This window comes from Chamaea fasciata, unplaced genomic scaffold (genome assembly GCF_029207755.1).
Source record: "Chamaea fasciata isolate MVZ Bird 193981 ecotype frontalis unplaced genomic scaffold, bChaFas1.0.hap1 SCAF_9, whole genome shotgun sequence".
Lineage (NCBI taxonomy): Eukaryota > Metazoa > Chordata > Aves > Passeriformes > Sylviidae > Chamaea > Chamaea fasciata.
In genome coordinates, this window is record NW_027094094.1 from 15187409 (window position 1) to 15209674 (window position 22266).

General features: G+C 36.7%; 1 protein-coding gene across 3 annotated transcripts in view; it reads right to left on the reverse strand.

Moving 5' to 3' along the window:
* DNTT (DNA nucleotidylexotransferase) overlaps window positions 1–22266 on the reverse strand; it is a 128927-nt gene that overhangs the window by 69176 nt on the left and 37485 nt on the right. The window contains exons 1-3 of one of the 3 annotated variants that reach the window (XM_066191163.1): window positions 8311–8335; window positions 7949–8028; window positions 4493–4667 (exon numbers count right to left, since the gene is read on the reverse strand). In XM_066191163.1, coding sequence (XP_066047260.1) covers window positions 4493–4667; window positions 7949–8022 — 249 coding nt within the window. In that variant the 5' untranslated portion in view covers window positions 8023–8028; window positions 8311–8335. Of the gene's footprint in view, window positions 1–4492; window positions 4668–7948; window positions 8202–8310; window positions 8336–22266 lie in introns of those variants that run through there. The other 2 variants (XM_066191162.1, XM_066191161.1) reach the window with 2 other exon arrangements.

A 22266-nucleotide genomic window follows, 5' to 3' on the forward strand; every position in this document is an offset into this window, starting at 1 on the left:
TAATTACTACAGTCTGATTTGCAGGGAATACTATGTTGCCTACATGTGAACTATAGAAATTATCTATCTGAGGCAAATTGACACTGCTTTTTGCTGGGAAAACCAGAGAGGAAAAAATCGTTCGTACAGATTACAGGACAAACCTAAACTTCCATCAATAGTAATTACAGTGTAGAACAAGGAATCCTGGAAACTCATTATATCAAAAAATAATTTCTAGTACTGGGAAGAAACAACTACAGATAAAAGTGGAAAAGTATAAGCAATTTTTTTTTTCATAACTCTACCTTAAAATGAAATTGAAACGCACTGCACTGGGGCAACCACTGAAAAATATCCAAATGTGTAGGCTACTTAATCACTAGAGCTAGTAAGAGTTTCAACCCACATCCAGGCTGCAGTGGACGTCACTTGCTACTCTTTCACAGTGACATTTTCCACATGGCATAAGCAGGAGAAGCAGCCTTTACCACTAGCAGCTATTTGTAAAGCTGACAGACTTACAGACTGGGTTGCAGAATTAATCTTGTGGGGGACTACTTTGCTCTTTGTCAAATTACTTTTTAACACACCAAGTGTAATGATATAGGGAAATAACAGGGAGAAAATGAAGCAGCAGTGAATGAAGTGCACTGAGACAACCAGCCAGGAGCTCTGTAAAGCCCAGGCAGCGTTGACCAAATAATAAAGTCCTCTGATATCCAGCATTCTCTGAAGAGAAGGCAGGCAGCTGATAAGTTTCATTTTTATTTCCTGAGAAACTCTGACTGTCAGTATGAAGGATTTCTTCCATTACATACAGCCTCTCTCTTTCACAACGAAACAGAGAGAGATGCTTTCCTGACACATGAGGAGACAAAGGATCAAAAGATGACACTTTCTTTCCCTAATGTGGAGAAAAGTCCTTTGTTCAAATAAATAAATCTCTTTTCCTTTCTAGGGAAAAAAAAATAAAAACAACAACCAAAAAAAAAAAAACTAATTAGCTAACAACTTCTAGGTTCTGACTGAGGAAAAGGCAGAAGCCATGCAGTCACAGCACAGTTCTTAATGCTGCTGAGTGTGCAGCAACCCTTACAGAACTCTTCCTCTCTCCTTATCCCTCTGAAAGTCTCCCCTCTGCTTCTTTCTCTTCCATAACCCAGGAAACATCAGGACTTTCTAGCACGTGGGGATGCCCTTGTGTAACTATTCATGTCCATGCCCTGCTATTGTCAAGGATACCCATCTGCTTGTGGTAGGAAAGTTGTCTCTGGACAAGGGCTGACCTTTGCCGCAGAAGGACTTTGCTTCCCTTTTAAAGTAAATATTTGGCTATCTACCATATTTCCAAAGCTGATTGAACTAAATGATGGCTTCTAACCCTAGAAGTCAACTGTGACTGAATGAATCAATAATAATTCTGTCCATCTTAAATCTGGTCAACCAACCTTTTCTCTATAAATCACTAACATCAGAGCATCGCTTGGATCATTCACTACCACAGAAAGATGTACATTAATGACAATTGTAATTAGGATGTTAGCTAATGATCTGTAACTTTGACTTTATTTCCCTTGTTTTGCTTGGAGAAGGGCATTTCTTTTTACTAATGCAGTAAAACAAATGTCCTGAATGATGAATAACCTTCCAAACAGGCTAGTGTAGGATTTGAAAGATGAAATCTTACTACTATTGATATTAATGGGAATTTGACCACAAAACTACATGGGGAGAAGATTTCACCCAAAACATTCCCTCACTGCAATTCATTCCTTTTACTTCAAAACCTTCATGATCTAGCTTGAGTTCAAGGTTTGTTAATTCACTTTCATTTCACATTTTACAAGTCTGACATAACGAACCAAATTTGTCTTCAGTGAAATTCCAATTAAATTACATTATGTATGAGTTCGGTCTAGTACTTAAAAAGAAAATTAACCTTTACTTCAATCTTTCCTCATTTCTCAAGGCAGAAAAAAGAATTAGCATGGTGACACTGCAACAATAAAATTATTTTTAAATTTGCTACACTCTTAGAATTCTTGTTTTCTCCTTGTTTTCTTTACAAAATGTTTATTACTTTAGAGCAACTATACAATTAAGATTGGTCTTAACTATAAGCCTTAAAAATAACAGTATAGCTGTCACTGGCTTCCTTATTGTACTCTATATTTATTAGCATGAAATCTTTATGTTTCAATAAAAACAGAAGCTTTTACTTGCAGAGCCAGTCTCAAAGTATAATAGTGAGCTCCTGACAGTGCTGATATCTTTTTCAAAAGTTTATGCTCCACCAGTATTCCAAAAGGAGTTTTATATAAAACCAAGGTAGTTGCCTTCTCATTGACTTAAAAAAAAAAAAATTTGGAGGGATTTTGGAGAAAGACAAAGGTGTTTCTTGCCTGGAAACAAAAAAATTTATGACAACATATTTTCTGAGCTATCTGAATCTATAGGTCTCCTCATACTGCTAAAATTAAAAATGTGCATGAAAGGTAATTTGATTTACTTTAAATGCTGATGTGAAACTCTCAGGGATGTTCACAAGATTTTGTTCATGGTTTTGATGCATTACTTGTTTAGAGAACTTCTTTGCATTCCCTGTATTTATGTTTTTATGGCCTGTAACATAAAATAAAGCAGTAGTTACAAGGCTTCCTTTTGGTTCTTTTTTCTTTTTGTATTAATTTCTTTGGTCTATTCTCCCTCCAGCAAATTCACTGAAAAATGTTATAAGTTTATTGCAAAAATATATCCTTGGAAGGATTTAAAATACAAACACACATTCTGTCACAGAATCATGCTGAGTCTGAGAGCGACAGCTCCATCTGGTGTATTCACTCCCCCCTCCCCCCAACCCAAACTGTTATTAAACAGTAATTCTTGTATGTAAAAAAACTGGAAAATATTTTCTGGCAATGAAAATGCAATATGACTGGAAAAAAATAAACAGGAGCTACAGTTTTCCTTGGGAAAGGATGGTATTTATGAATCATCCTTCATAATCTAAATACCAAAATGAAGAAACAGCAAAGAGCGCAATGTTCCTGTTAAATATTCAGGCATTCTATGCCTCAGAGGAGGGCACATGCTGCACATCCTGCCGTGGTCCCAGTGTGGTCACAGTTCACACAGAGCCTAATCCCAACCCTCAGGAGTCAGCAGGAATCCCTCTCTTTACTTCAGAGAGCTTTAGATCAGACTTGTAGCTCTCTTGACATATAAATTAAATTCTTTGCTGGTGCACATGAAACCCATCACTGTGAGACTCAGGCAGCGCAGAGCGAGGGAACAGCTTCATCCAGCTGCAGTGCTGGGCCCATTTCACAGCTCAGTGGCACAATCTGGGCACAGCGCGCCTGGCAGCCCCACCAAACCCGCAGCACTCACAGTGTGTGCCGAGGCACCGAGTACCCCTGCTTCTCACTGTGCTCCAATCGGAAAAATCAGCAGATAATTTGTCAGATACAGATCACAGGAACACATCACCATTCATTGCTTCAAGGTCAAACACCATGCATCAAATTATCACGCTGCCATTTACAATATCCTCTCACTTACAGCTTCCACTGAGAGATAACAGAATATAATAAAACTTTTTTTTTCCTCTTAGTACAATTTTAATTGACGGTGCCAAGTCTGTAAACACATGTCCACAGACTACATCATTCTTCTCTTCACAGCTCGTTCGAGGGCCCAGCTGTTACCTGATCACCCAGCAACAGCAAAAGTTGTAATATTTTTGCATTGTTTTGAGGAGGCCAAGTATTCCATCAACAGCCCATTGAAATACACTGTTCTCACTGGGATATTTACCATGATAGTCATGCATTTGAGCAAATACCACAAGTACCAGAGCTGCAACAAGTGCCTCATTGATGGCTAATGCAGAGGAGCTGGGGCTGTTCTTAAGGCTCTAGGAAGACCTAACAGGAGCCTTCTAGAATTAAAGGGGCTACAAGAGAGCTGGAGAGAGACTTGTTACAAGGGCACAGTGGTAGGACAAGGTGTAATGGCTTTACACCAGCAGAGAATAAATCTGAATTAAATTTCTAGAAGAAATTCTTTACTGTGAGAGTGTTGAGGCACAGGAACAGGTGGTCCAGAGGAGCTGTGGCTGCCCCATCCCTGGAAGTGCTCAAGGCCAGACAGAATGGAACTTTGAGCAACCTGATCTAGTGGAAGGTATCCCTGCCCATGGCAAGGCACTGGAAGCTGGATGATCTCTAAGGTTCCTTCCAGCCCAAACCATTCTGTGACTCTGTATTACCAGTCTGCAACCTGTGATGATGCAGTAACTCAGCATTACCAGACACTCATAAAGAAGGCATGGAAGGTGTTTTTAATCTATTAAAACCCCTTGAAGTACTCATATGAATTTCACAGAAAAAAAATAAAATTCAAAAATAATAACACAATACAATTATATACATTTTAGGTTAAAAAATAAATAAAATCACAGCCATTCATTTTGAATATCATTGTATTCACAGTACAGGATCTATCTTACCATGAGACGGTACTTCATTTCTGATTCAACTGGTCTTCCAGCTTCCATGCAGGCTGTAAACCAGGAGATGTCCAGTAGTTCAAACCTAGAGCTGTCACCCACAGCCTGTCCTTTCAGCCAGTCCAGCACCTCCAGGTAAGAGTTGTTCTCAGCCACAATATGAGTGACAGAATCACTGTCAAGAAGTACACAAAAAGTTTCTTTTTCTTTTTTTTTTCCACTGAATCCAACTGTACACAGACACAGAGCTGTTATTTCTGTATTTACTTACATCCACTTCCTGAAAATTGTAGTGTATATTGTATGCTAGGATGTGGGAAGCACTTATGTTTTCATATCACCATATATTTATTCTGGTCACTGACTCTGCCTTGAGTGAAGACTATAGTCTGACAGCTCCTGTAAGTGCAGTATTTTCTTTCTTGAAGCATCCTTTACCTTCCACAGACGTTAACCTAATACACGTTCTTTGCAATTCTGAAAATATTTAGCTTATGCAAGCAGTAGCATAATTAAAAGGCTGCTCGACAATACCTGACAGTCTCTTCCCAGTATACCTCATCAATGAGTGAAAGCTTTGTAACATTAAAAAGTCAGTTAACAATAATTATTTAAAACTTTACAGCTACTAATATCTTTCTGGATGCTTAAGTTTTCTGTACTTATATGAAGACATTCATTATATATGGCATTGCCAAATGTTCATGAATTAAATCTTATAAATTACGTGTTCCATCTAAACACCATTTTCTTTCTGCTAAGCCAGTATAACAAAATTGATGGTTCAGTGATTACAAAACTTACAGCTTGAATTGTTAATCAGTGCATTATATGGTATACATTACCTAAAAATACAATAGCACAAAAGTTATTGCAGTAAATTTCAATTGTTGTACTTGAACAACATTGGAAAGGATCACCTGATTAAAAGGTGATCCTTTCAAAGATTAAAAAGACGCTTCTGTATTTGTCACAGGAAATAATGGATAGAGACAAAGTTACAGTTCATGAAGAGATTAGGTGCATACTCGGGATGATCTGTAAGTTTCTATCTGGCCAGTTGATATTTCTCAGCAAGTTTAGAAAAATACAGACTTAATAGGAAATTTTGAATGATTCCGAGTGTTCCTGCTCCCTACACATCCCACGAGGATGCTGTCACAAAAAACATGAGAGAAAGGAGAAAATTCTTCCTTTCCATCAACTTGTAGGACTTAAGTATCTAGAAAATATATTCCAACATTAATATCCATCAGACAACATATCCCTAAACTCCTTGTGGGAAAGGCAGACAGACAGTGTCACTATCCGACACTATTTTTACATAAGGAAAGCTAGAGTTCAAACATAAATTGTCTTGATGGCAGCCACATCCATTTGGAAGTCTCTGGGACTTTCTGCTGGCCCATGGTGGTGACAGCCTTCTGCACATACAGTAAATTTCCAATGGACCTGACAGATTGCTCTGCAACCTCTGTAACACCTGGAGAAGTTGGGCCATCAGCCTGTCGAAGCAGAGAGGACACCGCTGGTGGAGATTCTGGTTAGCAAGGACTTCAAAACATCATGTGTGCTGTTAAAGGCAGACTGCACAACCTTTCAAAGCAAATTACCTTCCAGAAAACTAAGAAAATCCCTTGGCCTGTCTCTGTGATCCTTATTTAAGTGAGTAATCACCAATTTCATTAAGTCATGAAATCACAATGACAAATATTGAAATCAATTCATAGAAAACTGTTATCAAATAACTCTCCAATGCAATAAAGAGACTGTATTTTAGAACTATAAGAAAGGTACTGAAAGGGCTGTACTTCAGAAATGTGTCATGCTATAGCACAATTTTTTTTCTCTCCATATAGTGGGACTTGTAGAGCAGAGTCCATTGAAAAAGAACAAATCCCAATTTATTTTTTTGTAAAATACTACAAACACAGATTAAGTGACTCTCCATGAAGTACTGTTGCGTTTATTATTATTTAACCCTGCTAGGTCTCACTTTAATTAAACTGTCACATCTTTATACTTGAGTTAAAAAAAAAAAAAAAAACAAAACAGTTAGAGACATAGAACTTCTGCTTCCTGCGGTTTATTTCACTTCATGAATATAAAATATTCATATGTTATGTATTTGTACCAAGCTGCAGAGCTGGGAACTTTGCCATAACTATGCTCACAGCGGCGGTTTAGCTGCTGTGCTCCTGTTTCCTCTCGTACCTGTACAGCTGTGCTATTTTCTTGGCACAGAACATAACAAATTTAGCATTTCCTCTGGCATTTTCAAAAGCAAAAATTAACAGTTAAATAGTTCTGTTTTATCCAGTAGCAGCTAAGCTGAAATTAAACATAACACCTGCCTCATACAACTTACAGAAAGTCTGAAATACTGGCAATAAATGCCTGTGTGTCAAAGCAGCCCATATAAAGCATTGACACAACTGTCTACAGATTATTAATGTAAGATGCAGATCAGCACTCAGAATTTCTTTTTTCACCAGGAATTTTACTAGTTTTGCATCAGATGCTAATTGCCTACTTCTGTTCAATACCTGCTTGAATCTTGCTTTACAAATTATCTCACCCTCCCTTCTTCCTCAGACTCTCAAAGTTTATGGGATTGAAAAAAGTCTGTGGAAATGAACTTTTATAGGGAGGATCCAGTTGTATACTTTCTTTGTACAGATTCAAAGAAATTATCAATACTTGGCTTTCCAGAGAACCTATATAATGATGCAGCTTTTGAAAACTGCATAATGACACAACCAGTATTTATGTAAAGCACTGTTTGGAGGAAGGTTTCCTCCAGAATGAGTTGGTTCACTGAAACCGGACAAATCTGAATCTGGACTATGTTTTCACCCTCAAATGCCACATCTGTGGTATTTTATTCCTAAGATTTTTCTCCACTATTCTTCCAGATTGTACCAAAGCATAAGCCATAACTTTGAGACTCAAATCAGAGTAAAAAAGTTAAATACCATAATACAGAGATGATGCAAATACCCCCCTCAACCCATCACAATTTCCATTCCTGCATATTTAACTGTTGTTCATTTTTGAAACTGGCCATTAAATTCAGATTATCTTAACCTGACTTTAAAGGGGAAATAAACAATGACTGATTCAAATGAGCTAAAGACACAATTTATATGCAGACACATGATAATTGACAGATTTAAGATAAATTAGAAATGCGTATTTTAAAAGTGAGAAATTAGAAATTTTGCTAAGTTTTGTGCTTTCCCTGCTCCCTGTCCAGAAGGCAATAGAAATAAACCACATACTAGGAGCATCCACTGAACTCCTGAAACACATCTATAATGGAAAGAGCCAAGTATATCCACCAAAAACAAAGGCAAAAGCTTCAATCACAGTCACTTGCATGACTGTATTTATTGAATTAGAATGCTTCAAACAGCATTACTACATGTTATTTAAAGCACATAAACATTTTCCTACCTTAGCTCATTTTCTACTCTGAAACCTTTTCTTCTTCCCAGTTCCATCAAAAACATCCTCCTGGTCATCCCCATCTTCCTCTGCATAATAAAAATGACAAAGTTACTGAACTTTATTTCATAACTGCAGGAAAGTTTTGGGGAGTACAACAACCCTTTCTGTCTCTTCCTCTGGGAAATCAGAGCTGGAGCTTTGAACCTATCCATGATGCAAGGTAAAAGTGCTTTCCCTTGGGTAAAATAGAGGTAACATGCTTTCTGCCAGGCAACAACTGTATTTAATGTCACCACCCATTGAAGTCATTTTCTTGTTTCCCCTCTGAAACCAAAAGCAGGTGCTACACAAGCAGAAACACCACTCACTCTCTACCAGCTGGGCCTTCTTCAACAGAAATACTCCAGACAGGTGCAAAAATGCTTTCATTTTGTAAAACAGTCATTGCCTACAAAGACTATCCAGATAATATCGATCAGCCAAATCATCTCAAAATTTCAACCAGGTCTTCAGCTGGTTGAATGGCTCCGTTCCACCTTTTTGCTTTTAAGCACCCAGTGACCTCCAAACAGATACAGAGGGGATTATGGAGGCCATTTACCTTCCTCATCTAGAGAAGGGGGTACTGCTCATTGCAGAACTACACCAAATTTTTTTGCCAGTGTCATGTTGGATCCAGCACTGTACCTCCCTGAATTTCCATTAGAGCAAGGTGAGCACAAAGAACCAGATTTACATCATCTGCATGTACTCCAGCACAAACCTACTTGAGTGGTAAATAATCCCTATTTCCATGCCAAGATGGATTTTAATTTTTAACATACTAGAGAATTTGGATTTTACCAGTCCTTCACAACACATCAGAAATGTTACATGTTACAATTCTCATTGCTCATGTTCAGGAGGGGAAGCAAGGTGGAAAAATCCCTAAGTCAGATCTATCAATTCTATTTTCAGGTATTTTATCACAGATGGATATACAAACTGAGTTTCAGGAAAATGAGTCAAAATCTGTTTCATGCAATTACAGCCCTGAGTTTAAAATTAAACTGTAAAAGTATTGCTGACATTTTCTGAGCCCTATAGCTCTTCCTGCTTCAACTGTATTATTGCAGATATAAAAAAAAAAAAAAACTTTCCATTGGAATAGAAACTAACCATCAAAAATTAATATAGAGCTTTCAGCTCTGGGGTCTTCCTGAGGCCATGAAAAAAAATATATACATAGTGCAGTATATGAATTAGACTGGATTCATTTCTTCCCTTGCCTAGGGACAACCCAGAAGCCAAAATATCTATTCCTCTTTTGGATTTATAACATTAAAATTGTCAAAAAATAATTCCAAGGTTATTTTGAAATTATATGAGATATTTTCGAAGGAACTGGAAAATGGACAAGCTGGCTTTAGGAGGCTTAAGAAAAAGAATAGCAGCAAGGAAGCAAAAAAAAAAAAAAATTAGGAACAGATCTGGCATTAAGGCTGAGCAATCTATTTTGGTTGTTCCGTGTCTTTTTTCCAGACTACTAATGAACCACTGAACACTGGTCACTTCCTGTTTATAGCTTTCCTAGGCTTGGTAAAACACTTTATCTCAATCCCTACAAGGAATAATGTATTGGAGAACATATTCTTTACATATGTTAAACAAAGTTTTATTTTATGTTATAATTAATTCAGTGCTCTAAAACATGTAAATATAATTTTCCCCAGTGCAACATCAATATGCTCGGTGCCAGTAAAATCCTTCTGGCATGAATAACAAGTTATTATTCCTTAGTGTTACTGTTGTAACTCTTAAACCAGATTTTGAGGGTACTGAGGTGCCAAAAAGCTGCAAAAAGAGACCTAGTAGGATTCTCAAAATATCTAAGCAAGCTAGGCACTTTGATTTCCTTTGGAAATCAATTTCTGGCTTTGAACCTAATGCAAAGAAATTTTCTCTAATAAACACAGTATAATATGAAAAATTCTCTGCAAATGATGCAATTTTATTAATTGCATTAAATTGCATTTCCATATCCCAGCTGAGTGAATTACTTAGTCTCTTACAGTATTATATCATAATATTTTTGACAGTACCACAGCAAGTAGAACATGCATTAGAGAGAAAGCAAATACCAAAGAGAAAAAGCGTGTCTCTTATTCACGACAAAGGAAAAGTATGTTGTTATCTGAGTCATGACACTACATATGATTCGTGGCCTAAAACCACAGAAAATCGCAGAAATTTTCCATCTCATTACAGTCTCATGGAGTATTTCACATTCCTTGAGGGAAATCTGAACGAACTTCTATGTTCTTGCTATGGATCACTTTTGCACACTATCAAAGGCAAAGATTAAGGATTCAATACAAATACTGATGGCCATTTAAGTAAACATTTTTCATCACTTGTGATGTGGGTGCCAACAACAGCATCCCAAACTCCTCTGAGGCACAGAGTACTGATCAGCTTCAAAGGGAGGTTCTTTGAGAGGAAAAGTGCTGCAAAGTACAGCTCCTCTGAATTTCAGTATCCACACATGCTTTCACTGCACGTTCTTGATTACTGTCAGTCTTTCAGTGCCCTGCTGTCATGTGAACTGCATGCAAATATTTCATAAAATAGTACTTGTCCATTCATGTAGCTTTCATGAGGAGAATTGTGAAATTTGCTTTTAATACCTAGTTACGATCTGCTAACCTTCAGAGAAAGCATCTCTCAAATACCAACAATAAAAATCAGAGAAATGATTGGGCACTTTCTCATTTCACATAGGCTTAACAGCATCTCAAGCAGTATTGTTTCACAATTATTAATTTTCCTTAGCTTTTTCATTTAGTAATTTTTCTTCAGTAATTCAGTATTTTCTAATGAACCAATCCATGGAATTTTTTTAATGCTTCTCACATTTGTTTTTGCTAGAAATTCCCATTACTATTCTTCTGTTTGAATTCTTTCTTGGCTGCTAAGCATTACCTTTGTCATTTAAAGCTGTTCTACCAATCTCCCAGTGCCCAAAAATCATACAGAAGGTGTTTTTCCTGGTTTAAAAATGAATTCTCCCACATCCCTTTTTATAGTCTCAAACTGCAGTTGAGGAGATTAAGGTCATTAGGAAGAATTTCTTCACAGAAAGAGGGATTAGGCATAAGAATGAGTGCACAGGAAGGTGGTGGAGTCACCACCCCTGGAGGTGTTTAAGCAAAGACTGGATGTGGCACTTGGTGTCGTGTCTGGTTGACAAGGTGGCGTTCAGTCAAAGGTAGGACTCGATGTCAGAGGTATTTTCCAGGCTAATTGATTCTGTGATGTTTTTATTCTTTGAACCACTAGAATATTTTTAGAGGGCAGTTCTCAGGTATAGGTGCTTGAATTATTCCCACCAAAGATGATAAACTCCATAAGAAGCCATATGACCAAGAATTTCAAAAAACTTTTTAAATTGTGGCATGCTTTGAATGTGCTCGCTTGGCTCTATGATGCTATTTGGCATATAAAGTAAAGTAGACTTAGAAAGGACACAAAATTTTGTAGCCATTGTCATCAAATGTACAATACTTCTGATATATATGGTCAAAAGAGCTGGTTATCTTTAGGGGTCTTTTTTGTTGTTGTTTTTTTGTTGGTTTTTTTTTTTTGCTACCTAATTAACAACGAAAATCTGAATATAAAGAATGTATTTGGCAACATCTCTCAAATCATACCAAGAGCTAACAGCTTGTTTAATTTACTGCATACACAGGTATCCTAGAAAGGTGGGATTTTTTCTGAGCCCTTTCTGAAGAAACTAGGGAAGAACAATATTATAATTCTGAATAATTAAATAGAGCAATAGGGTTCTCCCTTACTGCTTAGAGAAAAAGTAATTGGTGACAAATCCTAGCAGGAGCTGTTTCCCACTCACATCAATATGCCTATATTCCCTGGAAACTATTATTTTCACTCATCCTTCAGTCTCTCTGTTCAGTAACAAGGTTTACAATTGTTCTCTTTAGTAAATCTGCGCATGGTAGTTGCTTCTCCTTCTTGTGATTATTATTGGACTACTCTTTGATTTTTGTGCTGGTACATCAATGGTTTTCTTTATACTTTAGTCTCATGAGAGCCTTGTGAACCTTCAGCAACAAGCAGAGACATATCTGCATAATCCAATCAATATACATGGCCAGACATCTCCTTTGACAGTTGCGCATCTTCTCCAAGCATAGTTTACAAAGGTAAATCTGCCTGAATTTTGAGTAGCATTTATTTAGCTGGCCCCGTTTATCACACTGCTAGTATTAAAGACATTTCCATTAACTAAGAAATACCAAGCAACCTTCCAGAGATGAGGAGCTACACGAAGGGGGTTGCACAGTCTAAATTTAGGCAGCTGTAAATAATATTTATCTCAACAATGACTCAATAAAGTTTCTGTGCACATTTCAGAAACTTCTTATATAGCCATATAATAAGAGAAATAAACACTGTTAAATTATAATAAAATTATAACACTGTTATAATAACAATTCTTATCATTCTTTATCTCTAAAGAATATTTATATCCTCTTTTGTTCCTCCAGTAGGACACTGCAAATGAAACATCTAAATTGTTCATTTATCTTCCTTTAATGAGTTGTTATAATAATTACTAGGTGGTAGAATTTATGCACCTTGCAGTGACACTGCAGTGTTTCCAGACTTATGTTACAGAACACACAAACAGCAGTATGTGTAAGATTTATGCCTTCTAAAGGTAGTAAAGCATGATGCATTTACTAAAGATAGATGTACCTAAGCCAAAATAATGAAAACTGGGAAAATGCTATTGCCACAATTCACAGAAATCTTTCAACTATATGTTCAATTTTGAGTAGTGCAGGAAAGTTCCCACACCATCAAGCTGAGCACATAATCTGACCAAGTAATATAAAAGAGAGAAGAAAGTAAGAATAAGTGCCATAGATAATGTTGTTGCAAAGGGAAGAAAAACTTATGAATAATATTATACAAAATGCCCCCTTCTTAAGAGTTTATACAAGTAAAACCAAGATAAATTTTATCTCAGTTTTTGGCTATTGAGCAAAAGCAACAGGTAACACCTAACAGCATGGTGAGGCCTGACAGAGCTCTTTCAGCACACTTCACTGACATAAGCTGTAGGAAAAAGTCAGAGCCAGCACCAGAGAAGTTGAAGGAATTGCTGATGAGGATTAGACACAACTTCTTTTTATCTTCAGAGAGAAAACAAAACAGATGTTCATCCAAGTGATGTGTTGTGAATTTTGCAGGTGAAGGAAAAATCAATTAGAAGCCTTTTTTTTTAATCGTAGAAATTTGAACTGAAGGAGGCTGAAAAGCAGAGTGGAATGGAGCAGAATTGTCACCTTTTTAATTTATTGAGGCGCAGTGTTCCACTAATGCAGAACTAATTACAGCAGAAGTAACCTAGCTGGGTAATTAATTCATAGCAGAAAATTTTAGCATCAGGCAGCAAGATTTTTTTAACACAAAACAGCCCTTGACACAGTTTCCACAAAAAGCACACTTTCCATTTCTTACTGACTTCACCTAATAATTTGGCAGCTGCCTGGGGTATCACGAAATACTTACACTGTTTTTATTTTGCAGTGTGGATATGATGGCTCTGCCTTTAACTACAATGAAGGTTAATTTATTTCTATCTGCATAAAAAAAGTATTTCTCCAAGCTCTGAGCAATTCTTTTTCCAGGCTGTCTCAAAGTTTGCTTCCATTGTTTCACCTTGCAGAAAACTCAGCATTACTAAGTCAATTCAAAGTTGCAATTGCCCCTAGGAACAGTGCCCCAGTGTAGCACTGCATGTTTACTTAGCAGTGAACTTATGTTGGTTGATCTTTATTAAAAAAAGCACTGTCTGTAGAACATTTTTGAAAAGGCAGCCCTCAGATTCATATTTCCAACTCCTTGATTGATAAGTGCAAGTCTCGTGCCATTATTTTATGATGCAGATCTGCTTATTAGAAAATTCCATCACAAGCTTTGACACATTTTTATACTTTTCAAAGGCACATAGTAAAATTGCACCTAACTGAGGTAGTTACCTTATGAGCTTCACCTTCCTGTGTTCTCTACTGCAGAGAGGATTCAGTTTTAAGAAATGGAAGTTAATTTTCTTCTATGTAAAACGTCAGTCTCAACATACTATTACATAACTGTTAATGAAGCTGGTAAATCAGTATTTAAGCAGCAAATCAAAAGAACACACCATAATAAAGAATTTCACCAGAAGATTTCAATATCTTTCTTCCCATAAGACTTCCTATATCCTTCTGCTTTTCTGTTCCTGTGCTAAACTAACTATTATTGTGTATTATGAAGCAGGAAGGATAAAAAGCAGTTAAATATATTTGAAAATGCTGCTGTTAAAATTCACTCAAAAATTTACTAAAAATACATGCTATTTTTAGTCACTTTCCACTTTGTGATGTTATTAAGGACACAATTCAGTATCATAGTTTTCTTTTGCTGTTGGCAGATCATTATGAAGTGTACAATGTACTAGAATTCAAAATATCATCCATATGAACATGAAAAACGAAATAGGGGCTAAGTTTGTCTGTGCAACTGTGTTATTTTACAAAGACATGAAATCAGGACAAGTTAGGGGAAAGAAGGGCCTAAAACCTGAGACTGTGCTGTGGTTTTGGACAGCAGGTATCAGTAGATCCCAAAATTATTATATAGCCAAGAAATAATATTTTGACAAGTACATGCATGTTTTCAAAAAAAACCCTATTTTGTTTTTCAGCTCATTTCCTGATAGTCTGTGCTGCTCTTCTGCAAGCTTGAATCAAAGACCAGAGAAGTCACACCAACCTACCACTCAAGGTTTCACTTTCCAAAGCAAACAAGTAAAATCGGAGAATTTGGAGATATCGTCCTGTATATATTTAGGCCAAACCACTCAGTTACTTACATGAGGCACTGAGGAAAATAGTGCTTTTGCGCTCTTATGGCCTTACCCACCAGACTGTGCTCTACCGACTCATCACAGAGAACACCTGAATATCTCAACATAACATGCCCAGCTACTGTACAATAAGCTTCAAAGAGCAAGGAAGCCATAACAGCATACTCAGACTACGGCTTTGGCAGCTGTGAGTGAATGTATATCAAAATCATGTCAAGAAGTCTGTGGAGGAAGAAACTTGACGCTACTGTGCTACTAAAATAATGATATAAGATGTAGCCATGCTTTTTAATGCATGGGAAAGTAATCCCAGATGTCTCTTCTGAGTAATGAAATTTTATGTGAACAAAAGGGGACATGATATAGAAACTGTAAACACAAGTTTAATCAAAGAATTGAAGGGGGGGGGGCTGTATGCATGTAAGTATCACAATCACTGAACCATGCAGTTAACATTGATAAAACTATATTTTGCTAACAGTATGGGTTTGTATCTACACAAAATCTGATCATTCCATTATCTTGTGTAGACATCTAATAAAGTACAAAATGTGCCATATTGCACAACCTGCAGAGGAAAAAATCCATGTATATTTTCATACTTCAGTAAATCCAGAAGATTCTTTGTCACAAGTAATTATATGTACAGTATATCTTTCCTTTTATACAGACTCAATGGCTTCCTGGCTCCTTATTTCCCTTGTATACGGGTTATGTGAGTTTAAACGTCTTCCTGATCCTTTCCTACACATTGTACAAGTGTTAAAAACAAGGAGGGAGGGTGGGATGGGGACACACGTGTGACAAGGGATAGAGAGGGCACACAATTGTGGGCAATTATGCTCAGCTTAGATGGCTGGAAAATAAAAAAGGTTCAGATCAACTTTTCAAGGCTGTTTCTGTTCTGGCTGTAAACAGCATGGGGAAAGGAACCCAATATAAACATTTCTTGATGAATAATGGCACAGGGAGGTTAAAGAAACCACCTAAACAAGAGTGGATGTAAGAGTGAATATTTCTGAGAGGGAATAAACTCACATTTGAGGGAGAAGATATTAGAGGAAGTGATATCCTTCACTTTTAGCAACCATTTAGACATACGCTCACTGGTAAAAATCATGAGACAACAGAACACAAACCTGGCAGCCTCTGTGGTGTGATAGGAAGCCATCACACATGCTCCCTCTGCTTCACAGCAAACCACAGCAGGATCACCTCATGTCCCCTCCACAGCTGCACTACCCACAAGCAGGTTACAGCACAAAAACCAGGGTAAACGAGCAGCAGTACAACACAAAAGGGTAAAGACCAGGGGTGGAAATTAAGGAAAACTCTTTCAAACTGCTAAGCAGGAAAGAAGTAACAATTAGCAACAGTTCTTCAGACCAGTTCTACTTTATGTACTTGCATTCATAATGTGCTCTCAAAGCTATTTTACACAGCTTGGCACAGTAATACAGCACATTCATTGAGTACAATCATTAGGAAAATAATGAAAAAGTAAACTGGTAAATAAAACTACTAAATACACAGTACACAACAGATGGAGTTACAATTTGTTACTACCTCATCACTCACAGTACTCTACATTTAACATCTAAACTACAATTCAGCCTCTCTCCAAAATGTCTGAGCCAGAAGTCAACTGCTGCACCTGACTCTGTAAACCATCCAGGAAACTTTGCAAAACCTTGCCCATGCAAAGCCTGAGCAAACTGAGGTTAGAAGGTCCAGATGAGAAGGCATTTCATAAACAGTAGAGCCAATCACTTCATGAATTACTTTTAGGAAAGGCTGTAGAGCCTCCTCTATTATCTCCAGAGCAAGCAGGAAAGATTTTAGCAATACATCAAAATACATCTCTCAGGTTCTTTTCTTGTTGAGACTATCTTTTCCTTACAGCAATGACTGCAGGTCTGTCCTGTCACTGTATTTCCCAAGAAACCACATTTAATTGACATCTATTTAAATGGATACATTAAAATTACTCAATCTCTTTGAGATTGCTTCGGTACTGAACAGTTATAACAGTTACTTTGCACCCTAATTCATGCTGAATATGCCTGAAAAGTAGTCAGCATCATTCCCCCCCCCCCCCCATTTCAAAATAGGCACATATGTAAGCTTAAGCAGCATACTTGGCGCTCTTTATTTTCATCATTTTCATAGGCTTTTTATTTTCATAAGTGACTAGAAGGTCCAACCTCATCCACCTTCCATTTAGATCACTGCTTTTTATTCTTTTTCAGCTGTGTGACAAAGGATATCCATATTAGCAATTAGGTTAGGATAATCATTAGGTTCAAAGGAAACAAAGCTCATTTGTCTGTCTTTTAGACTAAGCCTAGAAATGAGAAAATTGATTGAGCGCAGATGTGAGCAAGGGTCTGAAAAATGTGCTTGGATTTTGGCTAAAAGGAACCATTTTTGAACACTAATGAACAAGATAAATCTTTAGAGCTCCAAGTTCACTAGTGCTAAGCACTGAATTGAATAGCATCCCATGGCCTAAAAGTACTACAGGGCCAGCAATTTCAGGCATATGGACAATGTTACAGCAGCAGGGGTCAGAATTGCTGGGATTATATATCCACATTACCCAATGGGTTTATGATCAGTTAATTCCTGGTCAAGTAAAGAAAACTTCCTGCTCATATAAGCGTGTTAGGTTTGGGGAGGCAACAGCTGTGTTTGGGCTGACAGTGTCCAACAGACTGGAGTCAGACCTGATTCAGAAGAAGCCGCCTGACTTGGTTTTGTGGTCATACAAGAAGTAATTTCTCTCTGCGGGACTCCCAGCCAAGCTTTTGCACCTCTTTTCTATTTATTCCTCTCTCTCCTCTTTATCCTGTAAAGTGATCATACAAGGACCCTTATTAAATATAGTTCTTGGGTAAATTAATGAATTCATTGAATTCATTTTTGATATTGAATATATTCATATTGAATGCAGAGAAACACACAGAGTAGGAGTGTGAGCAAGTAAAGAAAGTTTGGTTCATTTGCTGAACAATTGTTGAAAGAAATACGTGTTTGATTGGAAAAGGCAGGACACTGACCACAAAATGAAACCAAAATGTTTCTCTTTTATTAAAAGTGCTCATTCAACCAAAAATGAAACTCCTGGTATCAATTATCCAAAAAATAACCCATATTCAGCTTGGGCTGAAAAATGTGTTTCACTTGATGTGAAGCCAGGCAACATAAAGCAATTTCAAGATACTTATTGTCCAAATTTCTTACTTTATTTTTTAAATTTAGGGCTATTTTTATTTTAAAATATCATTTTTGAATGAGAAGTAAAAAAGAAAAAAAAGTCACCTTATTCTGCTGGTGACATTTACTGGTTTATCTAAGTCCTGTAAACACTGAGTCCTACATAAGCATAAGCAAAATTAATCCCAGAGCAATTAGTTTAATATCTTATGTGTTGGATCTCTGGCTTTTGTTAGATTTTGGTAACGGCACTGAACAGTGTTTGGAGTTGACTATGGTTTGGGGTTTTTTGAACACATGCTCTTGTTCCAATAAGTTGCAGGAAGTCCTTTAACTATGATCTTGGCTTTTAATAGTCATATTTTGACACGTTAGGACAAGCCTTAATGAGATAGACTTAGGTATATTTAGACTCATACGATGCAACACGCAGCTACCTTGATATATTCAAGCTCTCACCAGAAATACATGGCAAATGTGATCCATTCACCTTCATCAATTTCTGTGCAGGTGCATTGGTGGCAAATTTTCAAACACCGGGAACTCTTTATCAAAACTGAATACTTTTATGAAGTATATTCTTTAGCTCAATCACAGTCACAGGGTATAAAACAGGAGGGTTTTCCCATCAAGCAATTATTGTTATGCAAAAGGTCACACTGTATAATGACTGTTAGTAATTTGCAACCTTAACATCTATGAATTTACAAATCTATTCGAAGACTTCATGAAAAAGAAGACAAAGATGAGTGCTGTGATTTTCTGCACTGAGTAGAAATCATTTCATTTTCATTACTCTTTTAAGGCCAGATTCTGGATTATTTCTGCTTCAGCTAGTATGACTGAAACTTGAATAGATTGCAAGGAAAAACTTGTGTTTCAATAAGAGACTCATCTAAGGTTTTCAGAAGCCTAAATAAGTAAACAAGTGTTCAGTAGGATCTAGGGAAGAGTGGTGCCCTTTACAACTGGTGCAGAAGAAATGTGCTTTTAACTTGCATACTGGTGCATTCACACATACACACTTTTCACTTCTATGAATGTTAAAACATTTTGTCTGTGTTGGGTAGGTCAAATGCTCAAAGCTGAAAACATTTATCATACAGTTGGTACAGCTTTATTGGAGACAGTAGTCATATATCAACAAATATTCAGGACAGTGACTTTTCCTGAGGGATTCAGGGAGTGAGGGAGTACATTAACCAGAGGCACATTTTCCTGCTATCCAACTGCTTGTTGCTATACCATCCAGGAGAGCACATTGTACCATAATATTTTGCATGATGGCTGAATATGATACATGCGTTTTTAAGACATGGTGAGTCCAGTCTCACTGCACATATAACCCTTTTGACCCCTCACATAAACTTTGGTTCTATCCATAAAGGTTTAACTTCTTTCTTCATGTGATTTGTTCTAAATATAAATTCTTCTAACCTAATCTCATAAATTTAATTGCAACTTGTAAGTGGATAATACTGTCCATAAAATAGAAATTAATCATTTTTTAAAGCCAGATTCCAGTGTTATATCTAGCAATATTTTATCCAGTATTACTGGAACAGTAAACTGAAAAGGAGAAAGAATTGTTCAGTGAACAATTTAGATTAATTGCTTCAACACAAAGGGATGATAGTTACATGAGGACAATTCTGTGCTAAGAACTGCTCAGATAAAATTTTTATTCTTGTGATCGCTGTTTTTGCTAGGGAAGGGAAGGAACATCAAATATTCAAATAGTTCATCTCAGAAAGGAGTGGTAACTACTGCTCCAGACTGAGAGCACATTCCTTTTTTCTTCTAAACACAAACTTATTTCAAGAAAAAAGTGATCCTTTCAAAAAATGAAACTATTATCTCTGGCCCACTAAGACAAACTTCAGTATTTTTGGCCATTTTCATTTTCAGAGATGGTTTGACAGAGACAAAGGTATTGTTTCCAAGTATGTTGACACACTTCTTGAACTTAGCTTACTAAAGCATAAAAGCATACATGAAATGTCTGTGTTCAATTTCACCTATTCCCAAATGTCTAGCTCAGAAATCACTGTTTAATCAATCCAAAAGTGGAGAGAAAATCCATTAGGCTTACAATCAATGACTGTAGATCATCTTCAAATAAAGTCTTCACTAAAGAGCTCATTTCAAACTGAGCAAACATTAAGTCCCGAAGTCATATAATCAGCAAACATCTATTCACCAGAAAGTGTATCAAAGTTATGGGACTTGGGATATCATAACACAGCTTCTATTTACAGTGATGTATGCTCATGGGGAATATCAGTCCTGGCAGACAAAAAGGAAAGTGAAACTTCAACACTTTTTTCCTTTTCATATGCTGGTCACAATAAAAATTAATTTGAAAATTTTTTTTAGAGTTAGTACAATATTTGGCAATATTTTGCTTTTTCAGTGAGAGGCTGTTGCACACTAGTACAGCACAAAATTCTCAATTTGTTGTGTTTTCACTGCTGACAAATAGGGGAACATTAGGAATTCTGTCCAACTTCAATAATTACGACTTGCTTAAATTGTGTAAATAGCATTTAATAAAAGCATGGAGATTCCCAAATAAGAGGCAAATTATAGCATTTTCGTTCCAAAGCATGGCTTTACTCTACTGCCTTGCACACAAAAATTGCCAGGATAAACTAATAGTCAACTGTCATGTTAAGCCCCCTTGATACCAAGTGTCAGTTATCAAAAAAAAATAAAATATCCTGTATCTTGTCATTAATCTGCACTGGGTTTTATCCACAAATCTCAAAACAAGCCAATGAGCTGCCAACCCTGACAGCTGCAAATGTCTCCTGCATGAATGTGCACTGTGGGCTAGATTCCTATCTCAGTTACAGCAGTAACAATAAAAGGTCCTTTCGTAAACAACACCAACATGAAAGAAATACATCAATTATCTATGGTAAAATCACAGAACACGCATGAATGTGGGGAAGAAAATGAAACAGTAATTTTGTATGTATAAATATTCCAAATTTAACTCTTAATAAATTAACCATCTAGTCATAAAAATGAAGAAACAATTCCAAGCAAAAAAACCCCAAAACTAAACCCTCCATCTTCAAAAACTATTTATACTGGTTCTGCGTCAGTAAGACATTTGCTATTTGATTTTATGCAAACATGGAGTGAAAATTATTTTGAGTCTAAAGAACTGCCAAACTCTTCTTTTAGGATATTACTTTTCACTGTCAACAGGACAACAGGAGATCAGCCGCCTAGCATTAGAGCTCCTTCTTTCTCTGTTCCTGAACTCTAAGGATTCAATGCAGCTGAATACTCCCCCTCATGGGCTGCTACAACATGACATTATAGTGCTTTCTATTTCTCTTAACTAAATGCGACCACCTCCTACATGCACTGTATATATAGCAAAAGAGTTAAGACAGGTCTAGAGTATTACAACCCAGTGAAACAAAACAGTTTCTATATGACTGTGATAGATTTTTGCAACTGTGGATTGTCATTCATTCTTTTGCTGTGAAAGATGTTTTTGATCATCATTATTAAATTTCAGAATAAATATAGAGAATAAATATATAGGAAGAGAACTGATTAAATCAGGATTTGCCTACTAGTGTTTTGTTCCTACTGGAATTTACCCTGGACAATAAATATATCTAAACATTGTTGTTAGGAGACTTGCCACTGCAGTGACTTATTTGAAATCATGTTTGTTAATCCTGTAAGAACCAAATGTAGAACGCTGAAATGAAATCTAATTAAAATGGTATTCACTGTATTTTCCTGAAGAAGTGGGAAAAAGCTGTACAGTGTGTGTATGTGGCACTGGCACCTATTCTCCGTGTATATTTGGGGAGAATATCTTTCACCTCCAAGTTCAGTACTTGTTCTTCAAATCAAGCAGTTTATTTCAACATGGATTTGCAACTTCATTGTGCTGATCTCTTAGAAGAAAACTTTACTAGTTAGACCTTATATAAGACCTGCTGCCCTAGATAAAAATCTATCCAACTTAAAATGCCTTTCACCATTCAGGAAATCTTTCCTGGTTTTTGTTTTCACCTTATTAGTGACTGAAAACACACAGGGTCTCTCACCTGCTGTAACTGACTGCAATAATTTATTCCTCAGTCCAGTTTGTGTTAGTACACCTTCCCTGTTCTACTATGTCCTCATCATGCTTAAAGAGGGGAAAGTGTGTTGGTATTTT